This window comes from Biomphalaria glabrata, chromosome 1 (genome assembly GCF_947242115.1).
Source record: "Biomphalaria glabrata chromosome 1, xgBioGlab47.1, whole genome shotgun sequence".
Lineage (NCBI taxonomy): Eukaryota > Metazoa > Mollusca > Gastropoda > Planorbidae > Biomphalaria > Biomphalaria glabrata.
The window spans coordinates 90,241,136-90,267,833 of record NC_074711.1 but is presented as its reverse complement, the minus strand read 5'-3'; the positions used below and the strand labels follow the sequence as shown (position 1 = coordinate 90,267,833).

General features: G+C 31.5%; 1 protein-coding gene and 3 long non-coding RNA genes across 10 annotated transcripts in view; 2 read left to right on the top strand and 2 right to left on the bottom strand.

Annotated features, from left to right (window-relative positions):
• The first annotated feature begins 3,955 nt into the window (after window positions 1–3,955).
• LOC129924269 (uncharacterized) lies at window positions 3,956–4,547 on the top strand. Its single transcript, XR_008776294.1, has 3 exons — window positions 3,956–4,057; window positions 4,169–4,317; window positions 4,424–4,547. It is a non-coding gene; the product is annotated as an uncharacterized LOC129924269 (long non-coding RNA).
• Window positions 4,548–11,130: 6,583 nt separating this feature from the next.
• LOC129924267 (uncharacterized) lies at window positions 11,131–19,933 on the top strand. The gene is made up of 2 exons (XR_008776292.1): window positions 11,131–11,316; window positions 19,642–19,933. It is a non-coding gene; the product is annotated as an uncharacterized LOC129924267 (long non-coding RNA).
• LOC129924266 (uncharacterized) lies at window positions 14,876–16,982 on the bottom strand. The gene is made up of 3 exons (XR_008776291.1): window positions 16,769–16,982; window positions 16,132–16,261; window positions 14,876–15,990 (listed from the first exon to the last, which is right to left on the bottom strand). It is a non-coding gene; the product is annotated as an uncharacterized LOC129924266 (long non-coding RNA).
• The window catches only part of LOC129924265 (uncharacterized), a 32,157-nt gene continuing 22,450 nt past the window's right edge, over window positions 16,992–26,698 (bottom strand). For 3 of the 7 annotated variants that reach the window (XR_008776289.1, XR_008776287.1, XR_008776290.1), the window contains exons 6-9: window positions 22,809–22,991; window positions 21,452–22,735; window positions 19,284–19,411; window positions 16,992–17,692 (exon numbers count right to left, since the gene is read on the bottom strand). Coding sequence is in view for 1 of the 7 variants with exons in the window: in XM_056018503.1 (XP_055874478.1) it covers window positions 17,673–17,692; window positions 21,452–21,704; window positions 22,701–22,735; window positions 22,809–22,991 (491 nt within the window). In the remaining 6 variants the exon portion in view is untranslated. The remainder of the gene's footprint in view (window positions 17,693–19,283; window positions 19,412–21,451; window positions 22,736–22,808; window positions 22,992–26,698) is intronic. The other 4 variants (XR_008776284.1, XR_008776285.1, XR_008776288.1 and 1 more) reach the window with 3 other exon arrangements.

The following is a 26,698-nucleotide window of genomic DNA, read 5'->3' as shown; positions in this document are numbered from 1 at the left end:
GATCCTCTAGCAATTGGTTTCGTATCATTATTTTAAAAAAGTCACTTAGGCAACGGCTTGTTTGATAAGGAAGGAATGAATCCCAGTTTTAAATAATCAATGCTGGACAGTGTACATTTCTTTTCGTTAAACATTTGTTACATGCAGACAAAATTAAAATTTTTAAATAAGTATTGAGAAGATTCTTTGGTTTGATTAGCAGGATATATATTTAAATAGGATAAATATTTAAATTTAGATAATAGTGAACAAATAGATGCTATCTTACTAGATTTTTCTAAGGCTTTTGACAAAGTTCACCACTATAGTTTGCTTAAAAAATTAAAATATTTCGGCATTAATGGTCCACTGCATCAGTGGATTAAAGACTTTCTGATAGGGAGAGAACAAACTGTAATAATAGTTGCAAGGCAGCAGATTTTTAAATTCAGTTTTCCTTCTGCTATGTGGCTAATGAGCTCTTCCTGCTTGAAGCCTACTGGCTAAGGCGCCAGTTACTCGCCTTCGTCCCTTCCCCTATAGTGAAAACAGTTCGGCGGACACGTGAAAGATACACGAGAAACTCTTTGCAAAAATTTTTACAATGATACTTAAAACAAATTAATTAATTAATATTTATTGTTTGAATGTCTTCTTTATAGAATGTATGAAACATGACATCCATAGGAACAGATGATAAGCCTGTTTTCCAGTGTGTTTGATGATTCCAGCAATACATATTAAATTGGTTAAATTTGAATTTTATCAATAAAAATGAGTTATTATTTAATACTTTATATGTATTTTTAAATAGCATTTTACTCTTCAACTCACTAAAATTAGAAATTAGTTTTCAAATAAATTGCAAAAAAAAAAGCAATATAAGTTAAGCAGGGGGTCTACCAAAAAGCAGAAAACATGGCAAGGGGTCTACGAAACAAAAAAGTTTGGGAACCACTGGTCTACATTGAAGTCAGTCCCGCGATAGTGAATTCTCAAAAAAAAAAATTATCTAAAAAAATCAAAAAAAAAAAAAAATTTAAAAAAAAAAAAAAATCAAAAAATAATAAAAAAAACAATTTATAAAAAAAAAAAAAAAAAAAAAAAAAATTTACTAAAAAAAAAAAAAAAAAGAATAAAAAAAAAAAAAAAAAAATTTTACTAAAAAAAAAAAAAAAGAATAAAAAAAAAAAAAAAAAAATTTATCTAAAAAAAAAAAAAAAAAAAAATTAAAAAAAAAAAATTTTATATAAAAAAAAAAAAACTAAAAAAAAAAAAAAAAGAAAAAAAAAATTTACTAAATGTTTGGGAACCACTGGTCTACAGTGAAGTCAGTTCTGGGATAGTGAATTCTCAAAAAAAAAAAAAAAAAAAAAAATTTAAAACAAAAATTTATTTAAAGAAATTAAAAAAAACAAAAATTTATCTAAAAAAAAAAATTGAAAAAAAAAAATAATTAAAAACAAATTTTTTATAAAAAAAACATGAAAAGAAAAAAAAAAAAAAAAAAAAAAATTTTACTAAAATTTTGGGAACCACTGGTCTACAGTGAAGTCAGTCCCAAGATAGTCAATTCTCGAAAAAAAAAAAAAAAAAAAAAAAAAAAATTAAAAAAAAATTATAAAAATTTTTTTATAAAAGTTTGGGAACCACTGGTCTACAGTGAAGTCAGTACCGGGATAGTCAATTCTCGAAAAAAAAAAAAATTAAAAAAAAAAAAAAAAAATTATCTAAAAAAAAATAAAAAAAAATAAAAATAAAAATTAAAAAAAATTTATCTAAAAAAAAAATACAAAAAAAAAAATATAAGTTAAGCAGGGGTTCTACCGAAAAGCAGAAAACATGTCAAGGGGTCTACGAGACAAAAAAGTTTGGGAACCACTGCTCTAGATCTACATATTTAATATTAGAATCATCATTAGAGTTTGTCTAGTAGAGTCTAGAAAAGAATGTATAGATTACTATAGTCCTAGTATTCTAGATTATTAGTCTAGATCTAACTAAAAATTTTCAATAAATATTCTGGATTTCTTCAGCTTGGTCCATGTCGATCCTATCGTCTTTGCCTTATGGTCCACCGTTCTTCTGTTTTCTTTGCTTTGAAATCTAGATTGACTAGATAAGTGATGCCCAAACTACGGCCCGCGGGCCAGATCAGGCCCGCAACGTGGTTCCATCCAGCCCGCCGAAACGTCGGCACTATGTGTAGAAATCTACCTTCCAAACAAAAAAAAAAAAAAAAGGTTGAAAAAATGTATCTTTACCTACGTTTGGGCCCTCACTTTTTTCTCTCATGGATTGGTACCATGAACTTTAACATTTGTGTGTTTATGAAATGGGACTCTGAATGTAGAATCTACCAGGACAAGTTAGCAGATCTTTACTTTTTTTTTTTTTTTGTTGAACATGATAATAAGGCAACATATTTATTTTGTAAAGAAAGTGTGGCTGTTTAATAAAACAACTTAAAAACGGCATTATAAAATAAATATGGTGGCATTCTTGGTTTGAGTCGCGAATAAAAAATTGTTAAATACTATGCTTAGATATTGGAGGATATTTATCAAAAAGAGACCACAACATGAGCCAGTGTTGCTCACATTTAAGTAGAGAATGTAACCTATTGTCTGACGCGTAAAAAAATATAATTGTCAAATAACCTAATAATTAAGTGTCAAATCCATAGGTTTCTACCAAAATAGTTTCAGAACAATTTTATTTTATTTTTATAACTTTTCGTTCATGTGGCCCGCGAGATGAGTGTTGGAAATTATAATGGCCCGCGGGTAAAATTAGGTTGGGCATCACTGGACTAGATCTACACAATTTCAATATAATTTCTAGATCTATATATCTAAGACTAATTAGTATGGGCTTAATATTACTGTATTATTTAGTTTAACTACAATTTTTCAGGTCAGCAGCATTACAGTAAGCACTGGTACAGTGTACCGGCACTTTTTTCAATGCAGCGAAAAAGTTACTTTTGTATTTTAAAGTTTATTATTTATTTATTAATTGTTAAAAGGCAATCCATCACTGAGCTCCTGCACCTATTTCTTTACAAAAAAGCACTGATTACCTGTATATTCTTTAACAATAACGGTTTACTATTCTCAGGAATTAGTCATTCAAAAGACGGTGAGGAAAAGAATGGTCGACAAACCTTGTGTGGTGCCTTAACAGTCCAACAGACTAAGGGATAGATAAAGGTGAATTTAATTTATATCTTGATCTATATAAGTTGATTTACTGGACTAAAAATCTAGATATTGGTAAAACTTTGCTATTCTATTCTAAATCTCGTGTGACATTCCATATTTTTTATTCTGATTTTAGATAGATCTTGATTAGATCTAGATCCCATATGTATAGGACTTAGCACTAGATCTCTAGAAATTATTGTATATGATGCTAGATCTAGAAAATCTAGACTTGATCATAGAAATCTTCAAGAAAAATAATGAACTAACCTAGACAGATCTCTTGAATTACATTGTAAATCATCTTGTTGAATTATCTCCACCACCTTCAGTCAATAGACAACTATGGCTCATACGAGAACAAGAGCCTCTGCGTTGGCATCGACTATTTTCCAATCATTTCTGTTCAGCTCCATCCATATTAAAATACATTTTATAGATTTTTATTACTTAATAGAAAAGATCTAGAATTTTAATAAGAATCTAGTCTATCTAGATCTAAAATTCTAGATCCACCCAATTTTATGTATACAAGTAGTATGGGTGTAGGATTGGCTTAATAGTATTTATCTTGAATCAGTTTGTTAATCTACATTATATATGGGTATGATAGTTGTACATCTTCTACTAGATCAAGTTAAATATAGCTATCCTTTTCTAGATGTAATGTGAAATTGTATCTTATAGTATTTTTCATTCTTAGGTGGATCTTGATTAAACTGCCTGGTTTTGTGGTTTGCACGAGACGGTTGACACAATGATCTGAAGTTTAAACTGCCATATTCTACTGTCCGCTGCGAGATCTTGGCTGGAATGTAAAAGGAATGTCCAAAATATTTAAATGACAAACAGGATGAGAACTGATTATGAGGAATGTATGTCCAGTTTTTTTTTTTTTTTTTTTTTTTTTTTTTTTAAATACAGATATGAAAGATGACATTACCCTAACTTAGAGTCATAGGAGTTTCATTAATTTATTTACTCAGATGCTGAAACAGACATCTGGCATATTCCTATAATCAGTATCATGGCCTTTGTATACAACAAAATTGATTGGAACTCCTAGACTAGAAATATAATTCAAGATTTAAATAAGGCACTGGTCATAGTTTTAGAAAGTGTGGCTAGCATTCTGGTAAGATATTTTATTGATAATTAGAAATTAAATTAAATTTTATTTAATGATTTTAAATTTCTTTTTTAAGAATTATGGTCCATTTTTTCCCCATTTGTGTACAAAGAAGGAAGACAGAGAGATGGGAAGACATCAAAGAATGGACAGGTCTGCCATGAAATGGTTTATCCAGGGCTAAGTACAGAGAGGAATATAGAAAGGCTGTTGACAGATCTTGTGTGGTGCCCCCAAGGTTCAACAAACTGATTGATAGGTAATGGTAAGAATTTAATGTATTTTGTAAAAAAATGGTGTTAATTACATAAAGGGACTTAATCAGTCTTTTTTTATTTCCAGAAAATAATACCAGGGTTATGCTCCTTTCACCATTGAGTTCCAGGATGAAGAATGAAAGACAAGAGAGCAATGTGAAGACATCAAAGAATGGGCAGGTCTGCCATGAAATGGTTTATCCAGGGCTAAGTACAGAGAGGAATATAGAAGGGCTGTTGACAGATCTTGTGTGGTTCCCCCATGGTTCAACAGACTGATTGATAGGTAATGGTAAGAATTTAAAGTATTTGTAAAACATTTTCTAGCTATGGTTATAATTACATTATAACAAGGGTAATAAACTTGTAGCTAACTTTTGTTGTTTTTTTTAAAGTAGAAATGAAATTTAATTTTTTTAAGAAGCGGCTTAATCTCTATATTCCCTTTTCAAGAAAATAAAACCAGGATTATGGTCCTTTTACCATAGAGTTCCAGAAGGAAGAATGAAAGAAAGACAGAGCAATGGGAAGGCTTCAAAGAATTGGCAGGTCTGACATTAAATGAAGTTTTATCCAATGCCAAGTAAAGAGAGGAATAAAGAAGGATGGTTGACAGAACTTGTGTGGTGCCCCAATGGTTCAACAGATTAGGTAAAGGTAAGAAAATAATGTATTTTGTAAAATATTTTGTAGTCATGGTGATCATTTCATAAATACTAAAGTAATTTAAATTGTGGAATTAAACTATTTTCGAAATTGCATTTTGTATTGTGTTGCTATTTTGATTTGGAGCTTTGTTTTTGTTGTGCCGCTTTTTTTAATCTGTGCATTTTTTTTGGTGGCTATTTTTAATCTGGCATGTTAATATTGAGGCTGTTTAGAATCGACTTGGGATTAGTTTTGTTAACCAGTTATTTTGAATCGGACTTGTCCATTTTGTGTGTATTATTTAGCAACGACTTCCTTTTTTTTAATTTTGTTGTTTTTTTTATGTTGGCTATTTGGAATCGACTTGCAATGGCTGTAGCTGTTTGATTCTTACTTGTCATTTTTGTGATTAATGCTCGGAATAGAACTTGTACATTTAAAAAAAAATTTTATATGGTTATTTAGAATTGGCATTCAAGTTTTTCGTAGTTGCTGTTTGAATCGACATATGCTTTTTTGTGATTGCTGTTTGGAATCAAACTAGTGCATTCATTTTATGGTTATTTAGAATGGACATTTTTAAAAAATTTTTTGTAACTGATGTTCGACATCGGACTTGTGTGTTTTTTTTTTTAGAATCAACGTGTTTTGTATAGTGGCTGTTTGAAAAGAAATTTGCTTTTTTCGTGATGGCAGTTTGGAATGAAATAGTCCTTTTTTTGTAATGGCTGATTGGAATCGGACTTGTGTGATTATGTTATTGATGTTCAGAATTGGACTTGTGTCTTTTTATGATCAGTAATATAAATCCGACTTGCGCATTTTTTTTTTTGGTGGTTATTAAAATTTTTGTGATGGGTGTTTTTAATCATACTTATTTTTTGTGTGGGCTGTTTGAAAAAGACTTGTGTTTTTCTGTGATGGATATTCACATTCCGAGTTGTGCATTTACTTTGTGTTTTTTTAGAATGGCATTTTTATTTGTTTATTTTATGTGATGGCTGTTAGAAGTCTGACTTATGCCTCCTTTTTAAGATCGGTGTGGAGTTCGAAACTGGACTTGGTGGGGTTTTTTTGTGATCAATGTTCGGCATAAGACTTGTTTTTGTTTTTTTTAAATCAACTGTTTTTTTTAGTAGTGGCTGATTGAATTGACATTTGGGTCTTTATTGATGGCAGTTTGGACATGTGTTTTTTTAATTGATGTTCTTTATCAGATTTGTTAGTTTTTCTTTTATCAATGTTTTAAATTGGACTTGTGCATTTTTGTGATCAATGTTCTGCATTAGACTTGTGGGCTTTTTTTTTTTGTGATGGCTTTTTATGAGCTCTGTTTGAAATTAGACTTGTGTGTTTTTTGTGATCATTGTTCAGTAGCGGATTTTTTTTTTTTTTTAAAGAATCATGTGCTTTTTTTAGTAGCTGAATGAATTGACATTTTCTTCTTTGGAGATGGCTGTTTGGAATCAGACATGTGTATATTACTTAAGCTCTTCATCGGATTTGTGTGTTTTTATGATCAATGTCTGATATGGTGTTTTTCGTAGTGGTTGTTTAAATTAATTGCTTTTTTTTTGTGATGGCTGTTTAGAATCAGACTTTTGCATTTTTTTGTTTGTTTGTTTGTTGTTATTTAGAATTAACTTGATTATTTTTTGGCAGTTAATATTTGGAATCTACTTGATAACTTTTCTTTATGACTGCTTGGAATCGACTTTTGTGTTATTTGTAGTGGCTGTCTGGAATTATCTTGTATTATTTTGTTATGGCCTTTCAGAATCAAACTTATATTTTATCTTTTTTAGGTTATTTAGATTTTATTTTTATTTTTTTGCTTTAGCTATTATAATCCAAATTTGCTTTTTTGTGATGACTTTTCATATTGACACTGGTTGAATAAAAATTTAATTATTTTTTATTTCACATGATGCAAGTTTACCTTTTATTTTGCAGTAATTAGATTCATTGTGAAGATGTGTGCACTGGGCTGGAACATTTCCAGAGAAAGCTGGACTAGCCATGCATCAGGTAATTATTTACTATTACTGAATGTTATTAAGGTATTATCTTACACCTATCTTTTCCTCAACTGATCTTAGGTACCCATTAGAGTTGGGTTGACTTGGAATTATCATAAATATCCTGGAATTCAAAACCCCAGTCTTTATGATGTTGTAACCTTCAGCCACCTAATCATCTAGTTAGTAGGTGAAAGAAGTGTATACCAAAAAATGGATGCAAAAACTATTATCTAACATAGAGAACATAAATTTAGATCTCTACTCATCTATCATGATCTAGTCAATCTTGATTAGAGTTTATAATAATTTTAGATTCTAGATCTAAAGCTAAATAATATATTCTATTTCTATATTTTTCAATAGACTCTAGACTAGATTGTCACTAGATCTTGTTAGTCATCTAGACAATCTCATCTTATTTCTCAGTTTACTCAAGACTATGGTCTCTAGCAAAGGTTAGAATTTTTTTTTTAATTCAGGAATTAAAAGGGCGCCTCGGAGTAACCCACCCAACTCTAATGGGTACCTGACATTAGTTGGGGAAAAGTATTTGCATATGGCCATTGTGCTGGCAGTGCTGGCCTTTGGGGATTGGATGCCATAGACAAGGTGAATTTGGTGGCCCTTAATTAAAAAGAAATTGTGAAAAGTTAAAAATAAGGCTATTTCAATTGTTTGGTTGAAATAATCAATGCTGGCGAGTAACAAAATATTATAATGTCATTTAATTAAGCCCTTAGTTTTCAATTTTTTTTTTTTTTAGATCTTGATATATGTATTACATACTTTTTATTTTTATATATGTTATGGATTTAGTTTATTTATAAAGCAGTTTAATAAATATTCTTTTCAAATTTTTTCCAGCATACTAGCCAAGATTGATACCTCTCCACAAATCAACAAAGACATCAACGAAGCTTTGTTAAAGCTAGTGACAATTTACATATGTTTTCTTATGTGGCTTAATTATAATAATGTCAAGAAAGTTAATTAAATAAGAACTATACATTTTATTGTTAGGCTTATGTTAGTCTTAACTATTTCTGTAATTCTTCATTATGGGGGGCATTATGAATCTTAGATAGTTTTCAATGGACCTCATTCACCAATTGTAAACAAACAACATTTAGCCACGTGGTGCTTTATCTCTTCTATATAATTTATGATCTCATGTTTAATTTATGATGGTTGTCACGAGACAGTTTTTTTCATTGTTTTATCAATAAGATCACGTGACTAAATGTTGGTGAATGAGGTCCATTCTAAGATAAGTAAATTTTTATTGATCCAATCAAATGGATGTTCAGTTTGACTACAATTTTGCTTATAAAAAGCTCAATCATATAGTTTTGTATTAAATAATAGTTTAATTGCGTTTTAGGTACTGATAGTTAGTATGCTATGTAATATTTAAATGCAGTTTTTTATTATTAAAAATCATTGTTATGTAAAGAATGATTTTCTGTAATATTAGACATAATTGTAGGTCTTTCTGTGTAGCAACTATACTGCACACTTTTTTTTCATTCCTACGAGTAGATAATATAATTTATTCAATGATAATAAAGAGCTTTGAAATAAATGTCTTTATAATTCTGTACTTATTTCATAATAAAGTAATTTTTACTATCCAAGAAGAAATGCATTTAGAATTTCTATGTGAGAATGATATTTAAATATGTACAGTAGCATGACAAAAGAGCTTTTACATTATATTCTAAAAAGATGTATTACTCTTGCTTATAGCTATAACAATATTTGTCTTGATCTTTTGCAAAAATCAATTTTAAGATAAAACTTAAAATTCTGAAAATCACTATAACCCAAAATATTGTACTATTCTGTTCATGCGTCATGGTCCCTCTCTCAACCTTGCTGATGAGATCCAAAAGAACGCTTCGAGTTACATTTGGCACCAACTCAGTTGCAGAAGCTGCTGGAGGAAATTTCACGGTTTATACTCCCAACGCCTAAGGGGCTTCACTCCTGATTATTCCTTGAGGTTGTTACCGCAATGCAGCGTGGGTTTGAAATCACAGTACCCCTAGATGAATTGCCTAACTAGGCTGACGAGCTCCATCTACCCGAAGCTCCCAGTTTTGTGGCGCCAAGTATCCGCCTTCACCTGTTAGTAAGAGCAGTTTTGCCGGGCTTAGTATCTAAGCCACACGAGAAGGCCAGGTGCTGGACTTGGTTGTCAGAGGCTATCTGAGACGCTTGCCTTTAGGAGTATTTTATATACAATGGAAGCTTATCCCCACTGACACCCCCGGCCATGACAACCACATTAAGGTGCACAATACTTTGGTATCTAACTGTGCATTGTACCTGACTTAGCACACTCTGATAAAATTTATAAGATTGAAAAAGGTAACAAAAACTATTACCTTAAAATGCATCAATGCATTTCTATATGTTTTATTCTTATTCTCTTCCTATCAGTTATAATCTGGCGATATAAATTTATTATTTCTGTTGTTGTTGTTTTTTTCCATATCAGTTTTAAGCTGGCGATATTAAAAATCCACTAGGTTATTCCCCCCTTGGAAACTACTTTTAGTCTTGATCCAGCGCCTAGACAACGCAAAAAATCTGGCCAGTGGTAGCAAGGTCTACTTAGAGACATAAATAGTTCTGTGAAGTTATAATTTGATTAAAATTTAAGGTGCTATTGACATGTATTATTATGAAGATAAAGTTGAAATAAATATTGAATTAAAATAGATCTAGGCTTATATCTAGTCGAATAGTAAAATTAGAAAATAGATCTGCGAAGTTATATTTTGATTTATGATGCTGTCAACATGTAATATTTTTAAGATAAGGTGGAAATTGATATCGATCTTTTTTTTCTTTTAGCCTTTATTATGGTCATATGGAGTTAAAGGGAAACTCCGATGACTTTGACAATTTTTGATATAATATGTGTTTTGATTTACAGATAATGAATATATGATTCTTTTTTTTTTATTTGCAATAATAACTTAGTAATTGATGTTTTTCTGACGTAATTTTTCTGCGCATCCAAAACAGTCAGACTTTCACCGGAATTCTATGTGACGTCACAAAGGTGTTTTAATCTATTGACTATTGAAAGTATAACAGGAGACCATACAGCAAAGTTTACATTCTCGTAAAAGAAATATATCTTTGTCTATGCAGTTAGATCTAGGATCTTGTAAGCAAAGAAAAAATGCGTATTAAAAGTAGATTTACATGCTTGACTAATCACAGCAGTGTGTATTTTCTCGCCAGACCACTCAACACACAACAAACACTATCGCTCGGTTGTCTTGTCATGACCGACTACACGTAGTCTAGACTAGCCTTACACTGACCAGTTTGTTCGAATCATTCAGACAAACGATCTATTTACTTCTTGAGATAGGGAGAGGCTTAGATGAAAATGTTACTTTTTTTCTGGAGTTAGTTATCCTAATGCTTTTGGATCTATCTATACATGTTTATATAAATAACTGTATCATAGCTCTGGACTAGGCCGTCACTAAGCCTAACAGCCTAATAGCTACTGTAAGAATGAAGCGATACGATTGGTTAAAGTTTCAAGTTTCTCTTTCAGTATTGTTTAGGGAAGTGACGCATGAAATAACTTAAAACAAAATCTCGCAGAACCCCGTTTTTTTTGGGGCGTGGAGAATTTTCTGTCTAATTTATTAAATATAAAATTTTCTGAGCATTTAAATAACAAATGATATAATGTTTACTATTACAACTTTTTACGCAGAATTTAAATAAGTCAATAACTAAAATTTGAAAAACTATCGGAGTTTCCCTTTAATGCCTTTAATAGATAATATTTGGAATCTTTTTTTTTCTGTCAATGATGGGTGGGTGCATTGGTAGATTTATTTATTTTTTTGCACTACCACCCAATCTTCAATTAAAAAGTGATGCATCTTAGTAATCTTACTTTTTTTTTTCTCGCTTATTTATAATCCCTCACACAGTGTCACACACATACATACACACACACATTGGCAGACTGGCTGCATGGAGCAGCACATAATCCCCCAGCATCCTCATGAGATCCTGCTGTCGTGTATGGGACGCCACTATATGTAAGCATTCATTCACTAAAGCCCCGTGCTGCACGCATTTTACTTAATGATTACATTGAAAAATATTATTTTTTTATGTAAAAATGCATTTAATAATGGTCACCTTGTCATATAAGAGCTGAAAATGACCAAAAGATTCATTGTTTTTACTTGATATTCATACACAATGGTTAAAGGGAGCCCGCCATGTTTGGTCTCATCGTTTGTTGTTGTTTTTTAAGGTCATACTATAAAAAGACATCCAATGAAAATTAATGATTTAAGTTTGAAGTTTCTTCCCTCCTATATAAATGCGTTTCTTGACTATAAAAAGAACTGCTAAGACATATATATATATATATATATATATATATATATATATATATATATATATATATATATATATATATATATATATATATATATATATATATATATATATATATATCTTCTGTTTACAGACAAGAATAATCCGATTGGTTCGCGTGATTTTTTTTCTCTTATATGATTGGTTGTCAATGGACGCTTTAACACAGGCTCACAGCTGAAGTGAACTTATTAGTCCTACGTAGATAAGAATCTAGAGATCTATAACTTTGCTTAATTCTTTTTAAAGTTTAATTTTGTCCAACAATTTCTTAAATCAAATAATGTTTTTAAAGAATCGTCATCGTGTAGACTTCGTAGATCTAGAAATTAAAATTGGTTTAAACAAGGAAATTACTCTGGCAACAGAAGCCGAAAGAGTCACAAGTCTATATTCTAGATATTAAGATAGATATGTAAGAGTAAGAGTATGATCTACTTGATTTAGAAAATCACGATCTAACTTATCTAAGCATAGGTTGGTGAATGCTACAATCCCGAAGTAGACATATTATAGATCTAGATCTAGAATTTTACAATATGGATTTAGATCTACGTAAGAGATCTAGAAATGTATATCTAGCCAATCTAGGTCTAGAATACTCTAGAACTAGATACTAGGATATCAAATCTACACTAATAAGACGGCCACGTCAACGACAAGTTGTCGTTTATTGGACCGCGCCAGGTTTCGTAAACACATTTGACTGAAGTATATGTGGCTTAAAGATTCAAACCTTCTTCGCAGCTTTCAAAAATATTGCAAAACAAAATGCAATGAGTGTTTAAATAACTCTATATATCCATATGACTTTTATTTTTATATTTTTATTTTAATTGCGAAAAAAAATGTTCATGACATTCATGACCCCTCCCCCTCCCTTTTTCCTGGCGATGTCTAGATCTAATTCTAAGGTACAGGATCTGATTAATTTGTGTTATAATCATGTCCCAATAAAAATAATGGCTTAAATCAAAAGTATAATTAAATAAATACAGGTTGGGAGCCTTGTAATTTAGGTCAATAAGTTTTCAATTGTCTATCAGTACGCTGACGAAATGGCATGACCCAACAGCGCACACCTATCTCTCTTTCTCCACTTGTTTAGCCGAAAAAAAGTATGGTGTTCTGCACTGATCATTTATGTTAAAACTAATTTTATTTATGTATATCTAAAGAAAGAAATAAAGAAGTTTTGTGTTGTTGTTATTTTTTTGTTCCTTTTTAATTATGTTTATAGATGTTTAGATTTTTTTTTAATTCTTAGTTCATTGTTTACTTTATAGTGAAAATATACAATAGGCATATAAATACATTTAAAAAACTATTTTAAAATTCTCAAAGCTATTCTCATTTAAAAATCTTTTTACCAATGTTTTGCAAACGCGTAGATGAGTGTAAAAGACAATGACTTTTCAATGAACCATCTCTCCTTATATAAATTTTTATTACTTCTATAGCTGCCATTCTGTCTAGCATTCAACTAGGTGTTAACTAGAGTATCCAGCTTTAATAAGTACATAAAAAGGGGGATTTATAGGCAGAGGAAGGCCCTAAAGAGTGTTAACCATAAGGCATAATTAAACATCTGTACCACTCTTAAGAAGATAAGCAAATGTGGGTGGGTTGAACAAGACTACATGACGGATATGAGTGTAAAAGAAGCCTACATGATGAAAGTAAAAAAAAAAATGTTGCCTATAGTTAGGATTAGTTAGTTGCAATGTCGGCAACTTCACCACTGTCTGGTCCCAAGTCCGGAATGCGAAAAGAGGAGGGACGAGCATCTCTTCATATAAATTTAACTAGTAAACTAGAATAAATTTAAATTAAAAGTGATGAATTGCTACACATTATGAAATATGGCCAAAATAGAATACCATACGTTTTGTAAACAGTCAAAGACAAACAAAAAAAGCAAAAAAAACACATACACAATACCTTTCGTGAAGTCACAAAAAAAAGTTAAAAAAACAACAACACTTATTTGAAATACACAATAAACATGAGATATAGATGTAGATCTATTAAATATTAAATACAATCGACCTACATTACATTGATTATTTATTCTAGATTAAAGACAGCGCTACATCATTATTTCTTTCTATGGCTAAATTAAATTAATCACAATTAAAGAAAATTTCATTTGACCCATTTGTATAACCGATAGGGACAAGAGCTGGGCCCTGTCACGTGACCAACTAGTGAAATCGCGAATGACGCAAATGTATAAAAAAAAAAAAAAAAAAAGGCTGAACGAGTGATTGGATTGGATGGTGTTCTTGCGCTGGAGTAAAAAGAAAATGATTTCATTGTGAAAATTAAAAGATTAAAAATGTTTTAGATATATTACTAGTTGTAATCCTTGCGACTGCTGTTAAATTACTATCAGTCAGCATCGACCAGTTCTTACAGTAATATTAGAACATAAAACATTCCAGCGGGCCACTTGTGGCCAGGGGGGTCGTTATTTGCTCAGCCCTGCTCTAGATCTAGAACTAGATATACAAGATTTAGAAGTTCAGACGCCCAGATAACTAGATCTATTCCGCCCACCATGTTGTTTTTAAGCATATTGATCTCCTTTATCTATATTGAACTTCAAATAACATGTTTTAAAGAGAGTGTTTTGTTCTTATGCGTTCAACTATGTTTTTTTTTATTTACTCAAATGAAGGTCTAAATAAAATGTTAATAATCATTTGATGAACAACTTGTTATTTCTTCTTTTTTTCTATTTAAGAAATTATCAACAACAAAATATATATTAACAATTAGATTTATATTTTATCTATTAAGTCACCAAGCAAAGCGAAATATTGATAAAATAAAACAAAAATATACACGAACATAATGAAACACGCATCTATATCTACACGATATGTTTAACCCTCTATTGCGAACATTTTGAAATAGACTTTAAAAAAAAAATTTTTTATGATTAATGTTATCCTATGGGGTCTACAAGATATATAGTACCACTTTTTTCGACAAAAAATTTGTAATTTTGACTTTGTAGCTTCGTAGCAAATTTGCAACATAGAGCACAAGTGGGTAAATTTTCCCATTGTTGTAAAAATGCAACATGCCATTTAAAACAGTACAAAATTGATTTTAAAACAGATTTAAAAATGCATAATATGGATTATAATTCAAAGTTATTTATTTAGTGACAATAAAATCAGCAAAAGTATACATTTTGTACAAAAATAATGAGAAAAAAAAATATTTTTAAAAATTCATCTTCTATGTAACATTTATAAAAAGGTATTTGGACATGATCAATTATATATATATATATCATCATTGTGATAGATTTAATATTATTTAAATGTTACATATAATGTACTAAATAAAAAAAAATAATTATTCCAATGATTAATGAAAATTGTAATTCAAAATATTATTTTACAATTTATAGAAAAAAAAAATTTTTTTTTTAGAAACCAAACAACCATAGACACAAAACTTGTTAGAATAATGAAATATCATATTAAATCTCTTGGAAAAACATACAACAGTATCATACTCTATTTTAATACATTCAAACAAATGTATAGCTTTTAATGAGGTCTCCTTTTAACCTGGTAATTAGCCTCGGCTTCGGCTGTCACAAAGTGTTGGATATTGTTTGAAATTTCTGTTCATACATGAAGTCAAGGGATAACAATAACTAGATGTAGAGCATCAAATGTACTCACCAGAGTTACATAGTTTTAATAATTTTCAGTTATGTCCAAACTTTATTTTGATGCTGATTTGATCAATGTATGTATTCCAGTGGCGGTGACATAGGGCAATATGAATTTCCAAAATGTGTACCACAGGCCACAATAAATTTGATGAACTGAGTATCCATAGCTTCATTATACAACATAGGCAAGAGTTTTGAGAGGCCAGATACCAACCCGTTAAAGCCTGGTATATGCCTTACACTTGTTGGATGTAGATTTCGCATCACAGATGAATCTGCCTGCATGATAAGAATATTTGTTAAAAAGTCCTTTATATAATCAATAGAAGATCTTACTGGCCTGGTTGATTTTGAGTGTAAAAGAAATCTCTTTTATGAGCTTAGTTCTGAAGTTGTTTCAGAAATTATTATCCCATCAAGCTCAAACTTCCAGCAGGTCGACTGTGGATATTGATGGACTGGTTCAAACTCACACCATCGCAAAGGCACTCCAGAGCACATAACATGACCAGGCAGCTAGCATTTGGTTGTTTTGTTTTTATGTCTGTGTTCTCTCTCCAAAAGATATCTTTTATCCATAGGTAGGAGCTGATTGCTCATCTACATCAGCAAAAGATTCATTTGAAGTTACCTACAATAAAAATATGAAAAAAAAAATTAATGTCAATGAATATTTCTCTAATTAATTATTAAATTTTCATAAATGTCGAAATATGTTGTATATACTTAATATACTATATTCTTTATAATAAATTCAATATTTTATTTTCACCTGAGTGGTTTTCATAAAATTTAAAGTCTGCATCTTCGATGCAACTTGAGGGCTCGCTGTCATCTCACGCTCAGGATTCCTCTATAGAAGCTTGACTGGGATTCAGAGAACCTATTGACAAACTTTAGATCTGAAATTAAAAATGTAGAATATTGATTAGATCTATAAGGCCTATATTATGAAATCTATTATTTATGTCTAGATTATCACTAATATCATTACAGGTTCTCTAAAAAAAAAATCTAGATTCTAGATCTTATAGATCTATTATTATACTTATACTACTATAGATCTAGATCTAGAATGTGCAGGGAAATGAGCTAAGACCATTTTTTAAATACATTTTAAAGCTAAATGTACTCAAATAATCTAGCTAATATAATAAAACAAGGTTTCTAAATGAAAATCGTACATCTACTTTTATCTACTATTGAATCTAATGTATTGAAAAATTGATCCACTTGTGCGCCATGTAGCAAATTTACAACAGTACTTCAAATGCTTACAGAATCATTATGTTGATATAAACAATGCTAATTTTTTATTCTACAGCTAATATAACATCCTTACATTGTAGAAATATTTTTTCACAATGATTTTTCACTTTAGTATTAAATGAGAATGAAAATAATCTTACCTGTTGTATCAGTCCAAAAAAACAAAATCGATCACACTTTAATCGCAAAATACATTGTGTTCTTCTAACATCAAGAGAGAAAAGGAAGTGTCTACAAATTCAATTCGCTTTAAAGTATCGGAAATAAAAAAAATTCGTTAAAAAATAATAATAAATAAATAAATTATTCGACTTTTTGGGGTTTGTAGCAAATTTGCAACATAGCGCGATATAGGGTTAATTATTTTTCTTTTCAACAAAAGTATGCATTGTGAGTAAGTGATCTATACTATATAGAGCAATGACAATAAATTATAAAGATCTAGTACGGGAAACGTATTACTATAAGAAATAAGCATTTTATTATAGAAGATTAACAGTATCTTAAAACTTTAATTTTTATCTGTTTATGATTAAGACTACACCACGAAGAGAAAAAATTGTATTGAGCTGACACAGATCTAGTGACGACGTAACCCCTTTCTCGCTCGCCGTTAGGTCTTCTCAGTACGTGATTATAATACTTACCACTACCCCTGGCCCACCTCTCGGGGGGGGGGAGGAATATGTAGAGTGTAAGAAAATCTTTGTTAAACGAAACATAATATAGCACCTGTTAATCTGTTATGTTTCACACTCCGAATTATAGTTTGGGTAGCGCGGGGAACATAAGCCTATGTTTAAGAAACAGATAAATAATAAATAAGCATATACACTACATACACACTGCCTAAATTTCCAGACACCACTATTTAGTTGTACAACATAATATTATGTGTTCATAAGATTTCGTGGATAAATGTGCTTTATGTCATCAGCATTAATTTGTGATCTTTAAGGGAATTTAAATAGCTTTTTCAGGTGATATACACTGTTACTTGACTCCAAGAAGAAGTTATTGGTGTTGTGATGAAAAGATCAACATCTAGCAGAAGTCTGACAATCCTGGAGAAAGAAATGAGATGAATAACAGCCACTGATCTTTTTACCATTAAAATTCATTATATTGATATGAATTCAGACATGAATTAAATACCAAACAAAAGACTTTCTTTTTTTTAAACATATACCAACATTAAATCTTAATTATAAATTGAAAACATTGTTTAGAACAAACATTTAATGGAACTTTTGGATAATGCTCAACTGACCAGAGATATACTTATTCTAAAGGAATTATTATTTGATATCACTTTGATGCATTTGTAACTGTATTTCTATATGTGGATTATGTTTGTGTAACAGCTATGAAGGATATCCAGCATTTTCTCATTCAACCAGTGATTTGTAACTGAATGCTTGAAGTTACAGTATATTATTATTATTAAAATTGGACTCAAGTCAGTGTGTACTATTTATATTTGTTACATGCTAAGTGTAGGTCCGGGACACAATAACACAGACCATTCTACATTTTGATGACCAGCGAGTCAGTGTGTACCATTTATCTTGGTTACATTACAGGTGTTACTAGTTGTTCTTAGCTAGATATCAAATTCATACTTTCATAGTGCAAAACCTATCAGTTTTGAAAAATATAAATTAAATTCTCAAAGATATGCCTTTTGAGGTCTGAATTTTCTTGAGCTGTGTAGAGGAGACTCTTGCATTACTAACCATTGCTTTGACATCAGCATTTTTTCATTCATAATACAACTCAGGTTGTTGACCGACTGTAACAGACATCCATCCAAAGTAATAGATTGTCTACTAGGCATTTTATTATCATAATCTGGTTTAGTAGCCTGCTAGCCCAATTTTAGACTGACATTTTTAAAAATGAAATAGAAGCTAAATATCATCAGCAAAATTCAAATCCTCTAAGTTTAATAAATCAATTAAGATAATTTTTAGCAGAATGCCTTAAAGAGCTAAAATTAAATCAATTTTATAAGAAAATGATCAATATGCCTATTTTACATAAGGGGGATGTACTGTGAAATTTCAATTTTTTTATATAACTTTATAGTTAAGAAGATAGGCTTTAGGCATGTCTAGTCTAGTCTTTTGGGTCTCTATGGAGATGGTGGCCATCTAAAAAATAAACACAATGTTTAAAAAAAACTTTTTTTATATATATTTTTAATTAGTACAAATTTTATTAATTTTTTTCTAACTTCTATCACAGTCCCAAACATTGACAATGTGATAAAGTGACCCCCCCCCCCATTATGTTTGCCTTTTTTTTCATTTCTTTGGTTGGATTTTTTAAGTACATAACTTTGGATTGTTGTACTTTTCAAATAGAGTGGTCTCTAATTTTTCTGCTTTTTTTCTAGTTAAATCAGCTAACCCATTTTTTTACCACAGGTTATGTTGTGTCAACTAGTTTCTGTATATTTCAGTTGGTATTGTTTGTGGTTTGCTCATAGCCTGAGCAAATACTGATTTCCTAAGTTTATTATAAGTGTAAAAAAAAAAGGTAAGAAAGTGAAGCAAATCAGCTAAACCTTACAAAAAAGAAGAGTAATATATTTACTTTATTTTTTTTTATTTGTTAGAGGGACATTTTTTTAAACAGAATAAGTACATGTACATTTTTTAATGACGGTCAACTCTCCACAATGTGCTCTTTTTATTTTAACATTTGTTAAGTCAAATCTTTACACTCTAACAAGTGTCAAGATGTGAGGCCAACATCTTAAAATATCTTTGAACAGTGTCCTAAAAAAAGAGCAAAAATACACAAGTTAATAAAAAGGTAAAAATTATGAGTAAGAAATAAAAACAAAAATACGCAAGTTAATAAAAAGGTAAAATTAAGAGTAAGAATAGACAATCTCTAAACTTGTGACAAAGTTTCAGACATGATTTTAATCTAACCAAAGCCATTTAAATCAAATTTAGTATTTCAAAAAAATTTGAATATAGACATTATTCAACATTATTTACAGAAATGTATTGGTGACCTTCAAGAAAGGAAATATGAACAAGTTCTGAACTCCTATTGGGCTGTCAAATGAAATATGAACAAATTGCAGAATCTTAATGAACTGTCAAGGAGATATGAACAAGTTCCATACACCTAATAAGTTCTCTAAGGAAACATGAATAGGTTCTTAACTCCTAATGAGCTGTCTAAGTAAACATGAACATGTTGCAGACTCCTTTAGTTGTCAAGGAATTATGAATGAATTTCAAACTCCTTATAAGTTGTCTAATAAAATATAAACAAGTTGCAAACTCCTAATGAGCTATATATTATGAAATATGAACAAGTTGCAAACTCTTAGTTAGTTCTCTAAGGCATTATTTTTCTTAATGGAACACTTCACACATTTTGAGTCATTAGCGAAACATTTTGTTGTTTTTTTTTTTACAGAGATAAATTTATGTTGTGGTTACTAGTTAAATAGGGTTCTACAGAACACAGTTTGGGAAACACTGATCTAAGAAAATATGAACAAGATGCAAACTCCTGATGAGCTAAGAAAATGTTAACAAGTTGCAAACTCCTAATGAGTTCTCAAAGTAAGTATCAACCAGTTGACAACTCCTTGTAGTGTATGGTTGTTGACCTGAAGCACCAAACTGCTGGTACACAATTAAACTACTAAAGGTATATTACATCTTAACTTGAAATTACTTATTGATTTTTTGTGATTAATACTAAATAGAACTGGATGGCTGCCTGGTCGTGTGGTTTGCGCGCTGGACTGTCGTTCAGATTTATCGATGGTCCAGGGTTCAAACCCTGCCCGCTCCCATCCCCTGTCGTCCTGCAGGAGGTTAGGACTAGGAAGTAATTATCTTCAACTCTGAAGGAACATCCGAAACATGTAAAACATTTTACAACAAACAAAACAGAACTTGAATTACATTATAAAGAAAATCAAGTTTAAATGAAATGAATAACTGTAATCTATCCTGGGGGAAAGCCTAAATGTAATAAACTTAGTAATAATGAAAAAATTGTATTCCAAAGAAAATCTAACTCACTAAAAAATGTACTTTCAAATAGGCATTCTGGAGTCAAGAACACTAATGACAAGGCGGCTTATCTTGCATCATTCTCATTGCATAACTAACCCTAATCATAAAACACACACACACATATCAATGATACCATAACACTCCTAAAAAGTTGTCATAGGAAAGGGTTCCATACTCCTAATGAGCTGTCTAAGAAATTAAAAAGAAGTTCAGAAATACTAATGAGTTCAAAAAGGAAATATGAACAAGCTGCAAACCACTAACAAATCCAGAACCTTTAATAAGGAGACATGACAAACTGCTTGTTAACTGTAGGCCACAAAAACAGATTTATAACCTTAATATCAACTTTCCTATAGATTACAAGGACTGAAAAGGGAACTTTTTTTTAGACTTCTATAAGATAAGCATAGGTGATAAGAATGTTTTACTAGATTTTTATGCGCTAAAAAGATTTGATCAGATTGTTTCACCAGACATCTATGAACTTTACAAAGTTTGATCAAAATGTTTCACTAGACTTTTATGCATATTACAAAGTTGGGTCACAATTTTTCACTACACTCATATGAACTAAACAAAGTTTTATCAGAATTTTTCACTAGACATTTATGCACTAAACAAAGTTTAATCATAATGTTTTACTAGACTATATTCAAAAATCATAGTTTGATTACAATGTTTCACTAGACATTTAAGATCCATTTAATTTAAAGTTTAGTAAAAATGTGTCATTAGACTCCTATGTGCTTTAGATAGTTTCATAGTTACCTGACTTTGGTTCGAAAAGTAAAGGCTGTTGGTCATTGAGCTGGTCATATGACACACTGCTTGTTAACAATAGTGTGCTCCCAGATTCTGAAGGCCTTTCAGGACTTGTCCCAAACAAAGAAACCACTTTTTCATTTTGTTTTTGGATTGTTGCTAAAGCATGATGGAAACTCTCTTCAGTAGGTGATGTTAGCTCTGCATGGTGCTGCTTCATATGTAGATCATTAGATGAACTGTGAATGCTGATAATATGCTGTGCAAATCATTAGATGAACTTGGTATAAAAATGTGATTGATCATTACATGTTTATTTATTATGCAATAGTAAATCAATAGCAGAACTAAGAACACTGATCTGTAAGCAGTCAGAAACTTTTTCTATATCAGCAGCATGTACATTCCTTTGATCTAAAAAAAAAAAAAGTTGATAAAATATTGCAAGCAAAAATTACATTTTAAAATGCAAAATTAAAATATAAAAAGTGTAATGCATAAGTTAAATGTAATATAAATGATGGTATCCTTATCTTGAGTCCACTTCCTCATTAATGTTTTGTCAGCACTCACTAAAAGAGAAAACTAAGCTGTTTTGAGTACCATTTTATAAAGTTCTTCAGAAGGTATTGGTTGTAATTTGACAAGATGCTTTCAAAGGTTTCTAAACTTATTTAAGTTTCAGTACTCAGGCAACATTGTTCTGATGAAGGGCTGCACTGTATTGCTGTGAAACATCATTTACTAGACAAAAATGACAGTGCCTAACATTTGGCTTGGCAGTTTTTTTGGTACTGCTGCCAAGGTGGCTGATGACATTTCTCATCACAAACTATTAGGATGGTTCAACATTGATTTTTTTTCCATTACATTGTCAAAGTTTAGTTAGCTTTTCCATTTTTTATCTTTTCTAGAAGTCAGAATCTTTTTATATTTCTATAAATATGGGTGAACAGACTTCAGACAGATCTTTTTGGAGACAGCTTGCCACTCAATGCACCAAACAGAGGGGGAGGATCTAAGTCTAAAAGTATGGTTATTGTTTATTTAGTTTTTTTTTGGCTGCTATACTTGCAAGCATGCCCCTTGTATCAGTGGGTTGAAATCAATCACAATTGAATTTAATGTCCAGCTTTGTTTTAAAAACAAATTATTCCAATACAACTTTTGAGGAGTACACATAATAACTATTATTTCATAAGAAATATCTAGTCATTATTATTTGGTTGTTAATGCATAAATTTAAATAACATACCTGATGTTTCTGAAGAGGGATCACCAAATCAAATCCTGTAAACATATATATATATATATATATATATATATTCTGCGGCATTTTACATCTGGAGAGACGATCTTTTACCTTTGCAACTTCTTGTGTGACTAAAGAGGCCAATCCTTGATACACTGCTGCGATCGCAGGTTGGGTATATATAATCACCAGGCGCCGTTGCATTTTTACCCTTCTTTCTGCTTCCGTTGTGTATGACATCTGCAATCCGTGACCCTTCCTTTATGCTCTCTCTCCATATATATATATATATATCTGAAAAAATATTATAAACTATGATAATGAATAATGTTTAGTAGTCTAAATAAAGATCTTTTAAAACCATCTATTTTTAGAAATAAAAAGTAAAGTGTTAGCAGGTCAGGAGGCCCTGACTCCGGCTCCAAGTCAGGTCTGGGCCTTTCTGCTAACTAGAATTTATATCACAGTCTGTAGGCAGATGGTAGCACTACTGGGTGGGTTTGATCTGTACATCTCAGTCTGTGACCAAGGAGCTAGAGTTGCCTAAACAACCAGACAGCACAACTAAACTAATTAATCAAATGATGCACATGGGGATGCATTGGGCACACAATGGGAAGAACAGCAGACAACATTGCAAGACTAGACTGGAACCCAGAGAGGAAGAAACAAAACAAATAGAAATAATAGGAATACATAGGGAATTGGGGGGGGGGGAGAGTAATATTATTCTCAAATTAAAATGACAACAATAACATGATAAAGCGTAAATCTAGGTATACATTTTTTTCTGTTATCAAAATTGAATTTAAATAGATTTAGGACTACATATGATGGAATTATTGTATAGATCTATGAAATTATATTTTAAATGTTTTGATGAAGATTTAAGGTGCTGACAACTTGAAACATTTTTCAATAAAGCTGAATTGAATGTTGAATTTAAATAGATCCAAGCCTAAATCTAGTGGACTAGTCTAGTGTAATGTTGTGTGTTATGAGACTTGTTGCATAGTATCTAGTATGTGCCGGAGGATACACGCAATAAATAACTTAGGTTTTTATAGAAAAGAATTTTATTTATAAATATTTATTATTTAATAGAAATATACGAGGTACAAGGAATGTGACTAGGTAGCCAAGGTCACTGAAGCTGACTGACAGGTTCAAGAAATGGATGAAACTGCGGAAGCGGGCTGGGAGGGAGTCAGGGGGTGGGGTGAAACTGCGGGAGCGGGCAGGGTGAGGGGTGGGGGCGTAGAGCTGGATGCGTGAACAACAGATTGACCAGAGAATGATGACTTCCAGGTGTGAATCTTACTGTAACAGGGGCCAGATGCGTTGCGGAATCAAACAGGTACTCTTGTCGCTGTAGGCCAATGAAGATATGCTTTGACGTGACTATCAGTGCTTGCTAACAGGGAAATGCTTATGCACAAAGTGATTGGGGCGAAAGACTTAGGCTAAAAGCTCACTATAATATAGCTCTTTCATCATAGCAAAAGCTTTTTTTATTAATCGATATTTTTTTTATTTAATTACCATCAGTAATCTAATTACCATTGATGTAACCTGATAGTGCTGTTGCTTACTTCAGTATGCTTAGTCTCTGTTTTGTCAAAGACAGACATTGTCCTGATTATAATACCAATATTACAGTTGGTCTTTTCGGAATAAAATGCGCTAAAAAATCAATTTTCTTCTAAATTAAGTCTCTATTGAAGAGTGCCTAATTTTCCGCCTTGTCAAAAAGTGCCCGATTTCCCGGTTCCTAAATTTCCGGGTGACTAAATTACTGGGAGCTTAAATTTCCAGACACCAGTCGATTGTGAGTCAAAAAGAATAAAATCATATTTTAGTATTACATCACATATGCTAATAGAAGAGCTGATTTTGTCACCCAGTCCATCTCCTTTAAACACAAACCCTTTTTCATTCATTGGACCAAGACAGACTCAACTCGGGTCACAGAGGTCGCTTCCCTCCCCTTGTCTCTGCTAAAGCAAAGAGGGACATCCAGGAGCCGCTAGCAGCCATCGTCTGGATGTGATGTCATCCTGGGCGTCTTAGATAACTTCTGTCCCTCCCCCCCCTTCCCTTTTTAGTATTAAGACTTAGTTTTCTTTCCCCAATTTCTCTTCCCTCCCCTCCTCTTGACATTCTTTCATTTTCTCCCCCTATTACTCCCCTCCACTCTTGTGAACGGTGATTGGTGTGCGTGTGTGACGTATCGTATGAGTTTGACTTACATAACGCACCTGTGGTGTATTGCTCCAGTGGTAAAAATGGGACGCCTATTAAGTCAGGTATGTCTTTGCTGGTTGTGAGGTATGAACAATATAGGTATTTGGCGCAGCAGAAAGAGAAAGTGGGCGCTGTTTTCTTGTTGAACTTTCAGACCGCCGAGCAGCAACATTAGAACAGAATTAGAAGAGTACACATTTTGTATTTATCACCAACTACCAGGATCCACTTGTCCAGGTACTACGTAATGTTGTAGTTATCTTCGACTTAACTCTTGCGTTTTGACACAAAAAGTCAGCTCTGCAAGAGTTTATAGTGCTTTGTTAACAGCGCTTAATAAATTTAATTATTATTTTATAGTTATTTGCAGGAGCTTGCAACCCTATCCTAACCCTAAGAGTACTTAAACCGTTAATATGAACATTATGCCTATATTTAGAGGCAAAATGTCGATTTCGCACATTAACGTAACCGATAGCTAATCAGTTAATGAGCAGATAAGCTAGCTTAAATATATAGCTCCTCCTTCGTAACTTAAGATGAGATTATTTCCCATTTTCTATGAATTTGAAGATGGCTATGGAGTCCAATTTTTTACTTTAAAAAGCCGACCTCCTAGACGTCATTGGTAACTTGGGTTTGCTGCAGATATGCCTGCTTCTTTTCTCACTTTCCGTTTTTTTTATTCTTAGATCTACGTTTTTTGTTGATTACCGAGCTCCTTGCCTTATATCATGAAACACGACACTCACGGCCTCAGGCAATGAGAAAGGATCGTTTCCCTCACACACCTTGAGAGAACTCTTAAGGGTATCTTTGTAATTTTTTGTTGACCCTCCAACGTTATTGCTGCTGTGGCATGGATACTGTTTATCTGTGACAACTTAAAGATTTCAACGTATGTTATGTGGTCAAGCCAATAAACCAAATGGATTATTCTCTAATGCAACTCTAATGTTTGCTTATGCACCAACTATGTCCAACCCAATTCAAAGATTAGCTAGGTAATGTGAACATTTACGGATTTTAAGCTTTAGCGGGCTTGCAATTGTCTCCTCTACCACCTTAAAATCATTTTCAAAACTAAAATGTACTAAAATGCTGGTACCAGTTAATTTACTTTTGTCTGGTCCCCTGTCTGGCTGAGATGTATTTGATATTAAACTGTTTTTTAGCCCTGAGTTGTCACATTCTTTTAATTGGTTGTGTCGTGTGGTGCAGTTTGCAGAGTGCCTGGGTAGTGAGAAACGTAACAATATATATATATATATATATAAATATCTTTGCCAGTGCTACAAAGCCAAGCAGCGTAATGATTTATACGTAGATTACCAGTGTATAATAGAGATATTGAGAAACAAGGTAGACTTAGACCAAACCTAATTTAATGATCCAGATATAGTTCATTTTTTGTTTGTTTTCAAGACTTTGCAGCCATCTTCGTGTACATATAAGATTACATTGTGCAAAAGTTTGAATATTGAGTCTTTAGAAAAGGGGAATATGTTTATCTTCATGCATAGTGAAAACGAGATTGAATGAATTCTTGTGAATACAATGACTTTGTGCTTTTTTTTAGTCAAATTATCAAATATTTGGTCACGAAGTAACATTTTGTTTACACTACATATGATTATATTGTGATTCTTCTCCTTTACCATGTTTGTTTGACTCATACAAAATAATTGATTTAATAGAGAAAACTTTTTCAAAGTGTTATTATAAAAATTAAAGTGAGTTTACTACTTAGAGTACTT